Source organism: Buteo buteo, chromosome 3 (genome assembly GCF_964188355.1).
Source record: "Buteo buteo chromosome 3, bButBut1.hap1.1, whole genome shotgun sequence".
Taxonomy (NCBI): Eukaryota; Metazoa; Chordata; class Aves; order Accipitriformes; family Accipitridae; genus Buteo; species Buteo buteo.
In genome coordinates this window covers 47,056,768-47,067,662 of record NC_134173.1, presented here as the reverse complement: position 1 = coordinate 47,067,662, position 10,895 = coordinate 47,056,768, and the positions used below count along the sequence as shown (strand labels likewise).

General features: G+C 48.4%; 1 protein-coding gene across 1 annotated transcript in view; it reads left to right on the top strand.

Annotated features, from left to right (window-relative positions):
• Positions 1-282: 282 nt before the first annotated feature.
• Positions 283-10,895, top strand: part of ZNF704 (zinc finger protein 704) — a 95,055-nt gene continuing 84,442 nt past the window's right edge. The window contains exon 1 of the mRNA XM_075023490.1: positions 283-806. Coding sequence (XP_074879591.1) covers positions 525-806 — 282 coding nt within the window. The 5' untranslated portion in view covers positions 283-524. The remainder of the gene's footprint in view (positions 807-10,895) is intronic.

The following is a 10,895-nucleotide window of genomic DNA, read 5'->3' as shown; positions in this document are numbered from 1 at the left end:
GCCGGCGCGCTGCCGCTCCGCGCCGCGCCGCGCCGCAGGGAAACCCGCCTGCGGCTGCGGGCGGAGGCAGCGCGGCCCCGCGCAGCGCCTGGCGGAGCCGCGGTCGGCGGGAATCCAGTCCGGGTTTTGGTGCCGGGGACCAGCGGCGGCGGGGAAGGGCGAGCGGGAGCGGACCCCGCGCCGCGCCCGACAGCCGGGCCGGCCGGGCGGGCAGGCAGGCAGGCAGGCCGCCGGAGGAGGAGGAGGAGGAGGAGGAGGAGGAGGAGGAGGAGGAAGGGCGGCGGGAGCAGGTGGGCGAGCGGCGGGGCGGCCGCGCCGGCACCGGGCCCGCCTCGCCGCGCCCGCGGGCCCCCATGGCCGCGGCGCGCCGGCCGCACACACCCACCGCCGCCCCCCGGTGAGCGCCGCCGCCGCCCCTTGGGCTCGGCGCTGCCGCGGCGGGGCCGCTGCCCGCAGCCCGCAGCCGGGGCTGAGCGCGGCGGGAGGCGGGCCGGGCCGGGCCGGGCCGGGCGGGCGGCGGCACCATGCAGGCGCGGCGCTTGGCCAAGCGCTCCAGCATGGGCAGCCGGCGGCTGAGCGCGGGGCCGGCGGCCGCGCAGGCGGACGGGGTCCGGCCCCCCAAGGCCGAGAGCGCCTGGAGGCCGCCCCGGCGGGAGGGCTCCGCCGCGGCGCTGGAGGAGGAGGACGAAGACGAGGACGTGGTGGTGGAGGTGGAGGAGGAAGAGGAGGAGGAGGAGGGCGGCCTGGGGAGCCCCCCCCCGGCGCCGACCGGCCACGGCAAGGGCCCCCTGCGGGGGAGCCTGAAGGTGCGTCCCGGGAGGGCGAGGGCGGGAGCGGGGCGGTGGCGGCAGCCGCCCGGCCCGGCCCGGCGCGGCGCCGTTGGAGGGGCCCGGGCGGGGGTGCCGGGCCGGCCGGTGCCCCGGGCCGGGGGGCGGCCGCCGTGGCCCGTCCCGGCCGGGCGGCCTGCGGCTGCCGGCGGGGCTGGGGGCGGGCTGGCGGCGGGGCGGCCCCCGGCGCGGCTGGGGTGCTGCTGGAGGGGCTGCGGGGGGCCGGGCGCGGACGGGCCCGCGCTCTACAAGTGCCGGAGGAAGCGGGTGTCCGCTGCGGCCCGCCGGGAAGGCGGCGGCGGGCTGGCCCCGGGGGTCCGGAGCCCGGGGGCGGCCGGGGCGGGCAGCTGCGCGGCTAAAAGGGGGCGTGCGCGGGGAGTCACCGGTACCTGAAGTAGTTTGAGTGTCGAGAATGAAAGAGTTTTCCTGGGTAAAGTGCGCGGCAGCGGGGCTGCTGGGGGGGGGGGGGGGGGGGAGTGGAGGCTGTGCGGGCTGGCCGCTTGCACAGAGGTTTCTTCAAGACCTGGAGTCGTGCCTGCGGCGTGCGTGGGTTACACGGTGCTGGGCAGGGCGCTGGAGGGCTCCTGCGAGGGCAGGTGGCTACGGTAAGGAGGCCTGGATGGGCGGTTCGTGAAAAGTTTCTGAACGGAGCAATACTGTGCAGAGGCCCTATTAAAATCCCGTCGAAGCGCGCTCAGGCAGTCCTCTGAATTTGGTGTGTTTTGGAGCAACCTGCTGAACACGCTCGCAGGCTGAAATCCTGCGGACTTAGGCTAAATTATTTTATCGTGAGGGGTTTCCTGTAATTATTTTTCTCTTGGGATAACCCTGACAGTAGGGTTAAGTCTGTGTGTAGGTCTGCGGAGGATTCATGTGATAGATGTGCACTGGTTATGGAAAATAAATGTCTATGGAAGTCTAAAGGGTATCCATTTGGATTGATTTTTTTTTTTTTATTTTAAATCTTGATAATGATTTTTACTTAACAAGAGATCAGGGTTGGCCTAATGGTAGTGCCATAGTAGCATATTATCATTGGGGTCTTCCTTGTATCCACAGAAGAAAAAAAAAAAGGGAACCAAAACCAAACCAACCAACCAACAACAAAAAATCCCTAAAGGAAAGTAACAGCAGAATTACAAGTTATCCCCATATTGCTTCAGAGCAAGTTTGTTATAGCAGTGACAGGATATATCTGACCCACTTGAGTCATTGGACCCTGTCTGTGTAGCTCTTCAGTCAGTCTGTCAAAGGCCACGAGATGTGGTTACGGTCTGGCTGGGTCAGACTGTCCGTGCTGCTGAGGCCCAACAGGCTGGGACAACTTTGTTGCTACAAAACCTTTTGGCACTTGACTGGTAGCCTAAGGATGAAGGGTACCATAATGGGCTTCTGGTCCCACCAGTCTCCTCATCGCACTGAAACTCCAAGTGGTAGAGGAGGCTTAGAGAAGCTTCCTCTCTGTGCCTAATAGGAAGAAAGTGTGAAATTCTCAAGTGGAGCACAGTAATCTGAAATATCAAATTACATAGGTATAATCTGCATATAATGTTGGTTATTCTCTTTGTCAGCCCTCAACATGCTTTTGAGTAGTAGGTCTGTTAATGTAAGTAAAGGTTGCTGGTATTTCTGCTTTGCATTTAAGACTATATGTGCGTGTAAGAACATTGTACTTGCATGTATTTACTTCCCTGGACAGTAAATCTGCCTCATAGATGGAGTGGAGTAATGCGTATTTGGCTACTTTTAGTGTGTGTAATAAACTCTCAAGTCCTCTTCAGTAACCAGGTGCAGGTATTTACCCACTTTGGAAGAATAATTTCTAACTGTCATGACCTGCTCGGTTTTTGCTTTCACTATTTATACTTTTGAGTGCTAGAAACTCAGAAAACTCTTATAATTTAACATTTTAAAGAAATTGTCTTTGGCTTCTGTATATTTCTTTAGGGGTCGTTGGTGTAGGAGTATGTAAAGCTTAATCTAAGGGTTCTTCCAAGTAATTTTAAAGCAACAGATTAAACATGAGAGAAGTGGACATAAAATGAATGCAAGGTCCAACTGTAAAACTGTGGGAGGGTAATACGATTGGCACGATCTAGCTGTGGTTTGTAAAACAGGACTCCTGCCAAATGGAGAACTGGTGTGGGGTCAGGAGCATTTGACTCCTTGACTTGGCCTTCAGAATTGGGATCTGGGAGCAAAGGAAATTGAAGGGGTGTCCACTGATGAGAGAGAGCATAAATTGTTGTGGTGTCTAGCACTCTTCAGAACAAGAAATGTCCTAGAAGATCTTCAGAATTTAATCAGACTTGAAAGCAAAGTAGCCTGGGTGCTGGTTTTGCAGTATATGCTATCCAGATAATGCAATTAAAAAGCAGCATGCAATATTTTGGTATGTGGTATAGATACAGATGATGCACACATCCACTTGATGTCTGTGCCCTTGGTTGGAACGGCATTTTAAAGCTAGAGGTTTCATGGGCTCTTCACAAAGTCACTTCCGTGGAGTGCCTGTGATACGTGGATGAATGCATCATAGGATCTGCAATGGAATGAATATTTTTTAAAAGTGCCTGAGAATTTGGTCAACTAGTCAAGTGGAAAAAAAAGTACCTGCACCATCAGAGCTTATAGCTATGTTGTCTCCACCAGAAAGAAGTCCACTGTGTGGTTGCACCGCAGGTGGTCTGTTTTTGACCCTTGCTCTTAAGCGTGGGGGGAGAGAGAGAGAGAGGAAGAAGTACTTTATAAAGACAAATCTTATTTCTCCAAATTCTAAAGTCTTGGAAGGAGAGAACAGATATGACAAAAAAGAGAGCGAGTGGGACTGTTGGTCATGGGGAAGATATAAAAATTGCTTCTTTATATTGCTGTAGCCATATAGATGTCCAAGTGGAGGACACTGGAGAACACTTTTTTTGCTCTTTTTTCCCCCTGCTATTCTAACACGATACTGGAAGAGGCATGAGCGTGCTGTGTGTAGCTGGTGGCTAATGGCAGGAGAGCCAGAGAGACTTTGAGAGCCTGTAAAGCCTTGTTGAGAAGTGCTGGGATTTCTTGCTTTGTCAGAACACCAAAGTGCTGATTATACAGACTCCTTTTGCACTTGAAACTCTTTCTGTGCAACCCATACTTGCTGCTTTAGCTGCATCTAGATTTCCAGCCATCTGAAATTAGATGAAAAAAGAATAAATAGCATAATTACCAGTACATTGTCTTGAAGCGTGGATTAATTTGCAGTCCTGTTTATTTCATCTTTTGTATGGAGCTTGGTTCAGATACCACAGGCAGCCACATTAGTGCTGTGCTGGGGTTAATTCACTCTGTGGAAACTGCTGGTTTTGGTGATACAGAGAGAAGGTTTTGAAGTAGGGTCCATCAGCAGTCTGCAGTGCTGAGTTTATCTGGTATTTAGAAGCAAGCCCCACTGCAAGTAGCAGAGCTATGCTAATTTCCTGTAAATCACTAGAGCGCTGTGATTGAGGATTTGGGCTGGTAATGAACACGGGCTTGTGATAACTTGCCAACATGTTGCAATGTTTTCTCTACTGTGATAAACAGTAAATGGGTTAGTGCTTTCTTCTGTTTAGCCCAGTTGCGCTGCCACTTTATCTCCAGCCCAATTTCTGTTGCCAGGCTCAGAGTATGGACTGAGGACATTTCTAACCCAGCTGACTATGGGGGTTGCTCCTGTTCCTCAAGCGTTATGTTTCCGTGGTCTCTGCCCTTTACCTTAACATAACCACCCATGAAATTATCCATTTGAGATACTGGCTTGTGTGTCAGCACTTCTTGGTAGTTCAGAATGGTGAATTTCCTGCAAATGGATTTGTTCCTGCAAATATGCAGCTCCCAGGATCATGGGAAACGGGCAGATGAAGAGTCTGAAAACTAAAGGCCCAGAGAGCTGTGCTGTGATGCTGGAGGAATATGAAGGCCCAAGCTGCGTAAGCAAGACTTCAACATCATGCACGTTGGGCTCAGTTTTGCCCACCTTGCAAAGTGGAATTTGCAACAAGTATGAAGTATGGAGCACATGCAGGTCTGTGCCAGAGGTTTCAGCACGGGGATGGCAGATACTGATAGGAGTCTCAGTCCAGGAAAAAGTATGCTTTTGGACATGATTTTTGTGGTTTGTTTTGTTTTGGGTTGATTTTCTGCCTTTTTTAAAAAGATAGACATCTGTGTGGTATATGGGATGTAGAAGAATTTTCAGAGTTTGTCTGGAAGAAATCAGTTGCCTGTTCCTTACGTGCATTGTTTGGCTGGGTTGAATTTGCTCTCTGCTCCTTTTCTCCTTTTCTCTGCATTCTTTCTAAAGCCAGGTGTTAATTCATTGTTGTCCTTTAAATCAAACTTTCAGCTTCACTGTTTGAATGGGCTATAGGCTCATCTTGGGCAAAACAAACTTTTTTTTTGCTTGATTAGCAAAGTGCTATTTAATTTAGCTTTCATACGTGTGTGCAAATATATTTTAACAGGCAATTTGCAAAACGCAAACTTCAGATACCACATTCGCTTAGTGTGGAGAGATCTCCAAAACCCATTAGGAATTTGCGTGCTAACCTAAGAGTAAACTGATATGTTCCTGCTCAGACTAATAACGATAAAGATATTTTTATAAATACTACTAGTTATTAGAACACCAGAACTCATGTTCTGATCTTGGAGCAGGATCCTGTTAAGCTAGGCTGTGTAAAACTCAGAACAAGCGTGATCCTGCTCTACCCTCTTCTGTGAAGTTGAAGAGTAACACGAGAGATAATGAATGGATACTGATGGACTGTAGGGAATAACCAAAGGGTGAGACAAAAGCAGCAGATAAACACCAGCAGCTTAGCCATATTTTTGTAACTAGATAATTAATTTTTAAATTTCAAACTTCATTCAGTTTCTTGCAGTCTTTGAGCGAAAACCTGGCTAGTGAAGTTGGTGTGGAAACTTCATGACTAGACTTGGGATTTTTTTTCTTCCTCATTAAAAATAAAAAAAGTTTATATGTAGTATGCATTACTGGAGGCAGAGCTTGGCGTGGTGAGATTGTAAGATGGTATTTTTTCTCCACTGGCCCATAAAAAAGAATGGATGGGAGTAATTTGCTGAGGATTTTTGATGTAGTCTCGTTGTTGTTTGTTGGACACTGACCAAACATCACCACTTTGCCCTTAAAAGTAATTGTATTAGAAAACTGTAACTATGTGAGAGTAATGAGGTACAGTGGAGCCACTAAAAGTTTTGATCCTTATTTGCTGGACTGTTTTCAGTCTAGAATGAGTTCAGTTGAGAATGATCAGTTGGCTGCCTTCAGGTGTACAGTACTTACTGGTAGATAGAGACGTGCTGCTCAGTCTTTATCACACAATCACAGAATGGTTGAGGTAGGAAGGGACCTCCGGAGGTCATCTGGTCCACCTCCCCTGCTCAAACAGGGACACCCAGAGCAGGCTGCCCAGGACCATGCCCAGATGGCTTTTGAGTATCTCCAAGAACAGAGACTCTACAACCTCCCCGGGCAACCTGTGCCAGTGGTCGGTCACCCTCACAGTGAAAAAGTGTTCCCTGATGTTCAGAGGGAACCTCCTGTGTTTCAGTGTGTGCTCATTGGCTCTGGTCCTGTCATGGGGCAACAGTGAAAAGAGCCTGGTTGTGTCTTCTTTGCACCCTCCCTTCAGGTACTTCTAGACATCAGTAAGATCCCACTCTTCTCCAGGCTGAACAGTTCCAGCTCTCCGAACCTTCCCTGACAGGACAGATGCTGCAGTGCGTTCATTGTCTTTGTGGCCCTTTGCTGGACTCTCTCAGTATGTCCATGTGTCATGGTTTAACCCAGCCGGTAACTAAGCACCACGCAGCCGCTCACTCACTCCCCACCACCCAGTGGGATGGGGTTGAAAATCGGGGGGGAAAAAGTAAAATTCATGGGTTGACACAACAGTTTAACAGAACAGAAAGGAATAAACTACTAATGATAATCACAGCAATAAAGTTACAATAATAATAAAAGGATTGGAATATACAAAAGAAGTGATGCACAATGCAGTTGCTCACCAGTTGACCGACCGATGCCCAGTTAGTTCCCGAGCAGTGATCCCCCTGGGCCAACTTCCCCCAGTTTATATACTAGGCATGATGTCAGCTGGTATGGAGTATTCCTTTGGCCAGTTTGGGTCAGCTGCCCTGGCTGTGTCCCCTCCCAACTTCTTGTGCCCCTCCAGCCTTTTTGCTGGCTGGGCATGAGAAGCTGAAAAATCCTTGACTTGGTGTAAACACTACTTAGCAACAACTGAAAACATCAGTGTGTTACCAACATTCTTCTCATACCGAACCCAAAGCATAACACTATACCAGCTACTAGATAGAAAATTAACTCTATCCCAGCCAAAACCAGGACACCGTGTCTCTCCTGTACTGGGGATCCCAGAACTGGCCCCAGCACTCCAGGTCTGGCCTCGCCAGTGCTGAGTGGAGGCGCAGGATCACCTCCTTCCACCTGCTGGCAATACTTTGCCCAATGCAGCCCAGGCTACCATTCACCTTCTTTGCCACAAGTGCAAATTTCTGGCTCAAGTTCAACTTGGTGTCCACCAGGACCCCCACGCCTTTTCTGCAAAGCTGCTTTCCAGCTGGGCAGCCCCCAGCATTTACTGGTGCCTTGGGTTGTTCCTCCCCAGGTGCAGGACTTCGCATTTCCCTTTGTTGAACTTCATGAGGTTCCTGTTGGCTCCTTTCTCTAGCCTGTCGAGGTCCCTTTGGATGGCAGTATGACCATCCGGTGTATCAGCCGCTCCTCCCTGCTTTGTGTCACCTGCAGACTTGCAGAGGATTTACTCTGCCCCATCGTTCAGTTCAGTAATGAAGATCTTGAACAGGACTGGATGCAGGATTGACCTCTGGGGTACACCACCATTTACTGGCCTCCAACTAGACTTTGTGCTGCTGATCAACACCTTCAGGGCCCATCCGTTCAGCCAGTTTCCAACCGACATCACTGCCTGCTCAGTCAGCCCATACATCAACAGCTTGTCTATGAGCATGTTACGGGAGATGGCATCAAAAGCCTTCTTTAAGTCTAGATAGAGAATATCCACTGTTCTCCTCTCATTTACCAGGCCCGTCGTTTCGTCCTAGAAGATCATCAGGCTGGCCAAGCATGACTTCCCCTTGGTGAAGCCATGCTGACTGCTCATGATGATTTTCTTGTCCTTCACATGCCTGAAAATGGTTTCCAGGATTAGCTGCCACATCATGTTCCTGGGAATCAAGGTGAGGCTGACCTGCCTGTAGTTCCCTGGGTTCTCCTCCTTGAAGATAGAAGTGACTTTTTTTTTTATCTGAAAACTTAAGTATTCAGAAAATGCTTTTTATGGTCTGGTAATTAACATTTGTAATGTGTCCTACAAGTGCAGATGCACGGACCATTTATGCCTTTCCTGACCCTGTGCTCTTCCAACCTTGCTTCTGACCCAAGGTTAGGGAGAAGCCTAACAGTCTTGTAGATCAGCTTTGAACCCTTGAGTCCTACTCTCTGTTTTCCCAGCTGCTAGATTAGAAATGCCAGTGATATGAGAGCACCAGAGGGATCTTAGCAGACTGTGGGATAAATCTGTGCCTCAGACTGTGCTATTTGGCCATCTCAAGGATGGGAGCTTTGACCTGGCTGGTGTCTGCTCTGTAAATACTGCTGTGGATTGAGCAATGATGCTCTTTTATATTTTTTTTCCCTCAGAATGAGAGAGCCCATTGGCTTTGTAATACTTTCAAGTGATTTACTGAATTGCTTATTTCTAAAAATAGTGAGCAGCTTGAACCATTCCCGCTGCTTGAGGCCAGCCCAAAGACTACAGAAGGACGGCAGGCTGAGAGAGACACTCTTATTAGTGTTTTTGTTTATTTGTAAAAATTGAACAGGAAATATGAAGTGAATAGAAAGAGTGTTCATTAGCTCCTGTGGTGATCAGCTTCAATTTCACGAACTTGTGTTGTTTCTCACTGTAGCATGTTGCCAAACAGAGCATGTAGGAATTTAGTATTATTGGTGTTGCTGAACAATCTGTGATGGGATCACTTTCACCGCTCTGGCACCTTGCCAAACTTTCCAGTCCCAAACGATGATTGCAGTGACATTTGTCTCATTGTATTAAAAGTACATGTGTGGGTGGTATTTGTTGTTTGACAACAAAACTAATGAAGACAGGAAACTGAACAACTTCTGTTGCTTGAACTTTGGATAAAAATACCGATCTTTTTGTTGGTGTTTTTGCAAAACATAAAGAATCAAATTTCCATAAAAACCTGAGCCAGCTGAAGTTGATGGAGAAGTCCTGGAAGTTTAAGCAGATTTGGGGTTTCAGCCGAATTAGGTAAACCACAAGGGTGAATCCATTAGTCTCCTAAAACCTTTCCACAGTGGTCCTAATAATTTTTAAGTATTGCTTCAGACTATAGAAGACCGTTATGATCACTGGACACAGAAACAGAGGGAACATAAAATGCCTCAGTGATTAGATACTCAAGTGTGAAATGATATAGTTTATTGTTTTACCATCTTTAATGTATTTTTTTAACATAGTGGATAAAAGGTTACTTGAACTTTAGATAGGCAGAGCAATTATGACAAGCAGTCATAAGACTGGATGGTTACTTAATTTTTTTTTCTGCTTCAGCAGATAAAATGGCTAATGCCTGCATCATATTGACGTAGAGAACAAACTGTACAATCACCTTCTATAAACTGGACTTTGTGAAGTTGGCGAGCTAAATGTTTGAGCTAACCTGATCTTTTATGTATACATGCATATGCCTTTGAAATGGCGGTAAGAACTCTCTTTGGATCAAAAATGCTTTCGAACTCATATTTCTCAAGAAGTCTCTTTTTTTTTTAAATGTAATTGTGAGAAATGTAAGTATTGCCAAAGGAAAAAAAATATCTGATTTTTCTGCTTTAAAATACTTGTAAAGAGAAAATTGTGATGCAGTTCTTGCTGCTCTTAGGTCTAGGCTAGTGGTAGTTCCTCTTTAGCTTATGGTTCATAAGGCTATGGAAAGTGGTCCTCATCTGGCTTAGAGCTATATGGAAAAAGCAGAAAAATGAATAAGGGTGAACAGGTGACTGCTAAGGGTTTATAGTGATATTTTGCTTCAACATGCGTGGCCACCACCGTTCTGGACAATTGTCCTTACTTTGTCAGGGCAGGAGAGAAGTGGTTGTTCTTGCAGGTGTTCCCTTTCCATGCTGGTAGGTCTCTCTGCTGGAGCAGCAGCCTTTGCAGCACAGCACGCTTTGTGCCCGGGCACTGGGTAAAACCAGGCGGCGTTTGTGGAGTCATGGTGAAATGATTTAATGTTTTGTCAGTTCCAAAAAGGGTAAAGCATTCCCCTCTCTGGCCTTCCGGCCTTCCTCCAGCTCCCAACCATGCACTAGCTACCTTGGGCTTGCGCCAGAATTCGTTGTGCATTTTTGTGGGCTAGTGAAACAGCGGGAAACACGTGCAGCAGAGAGTCTGTAGGCTCTGTAACTCCAGTAAGTGAGGGTGACTCAGGGAAGGTCTTGTCAAGCATGTTGATAGTGCAGAGAAAAAGATGGGATATCACAGCTAGGGCATGCATAGTAGGGAGGAAAAGAAAGGCAAGAAAGGGAGCAAGCCTTCCTCCTTTAGAGGCCAGCAGCCATTTGACTGCTGGTTGGGCCGGGCTTGACTTCGGACTTGATTGTTCTTCAGGTTCTGTGTGAAGGCTCTTCTCCCATGAGACATCGTTGCATCCCTCTAGTGGTTTGGGAGAGGGCTGGTTTCTGGAGTGGCTGAGGAGGAGAAGGTCACGTTTGGCCTCTGCAGGTTTCTACGAGTGTTACTCCATTGCTTCCAGGGATAATGAGATGTAACTCTGTGATACTACTTCTCTGTGTAGTCAGACCCAAAAATAAACTCATTTTTGGCACCTCTCCCACTCTGAACAGGAAAACTGCTAAATGTTTTTGTCTGGAGCTGAACATAGATTTGGGAGAATCTCTTAACAGGGGACAGCACTCCTTGCCTCTTGATCTCCTCTGAAGGACCATGTTTTCTACTT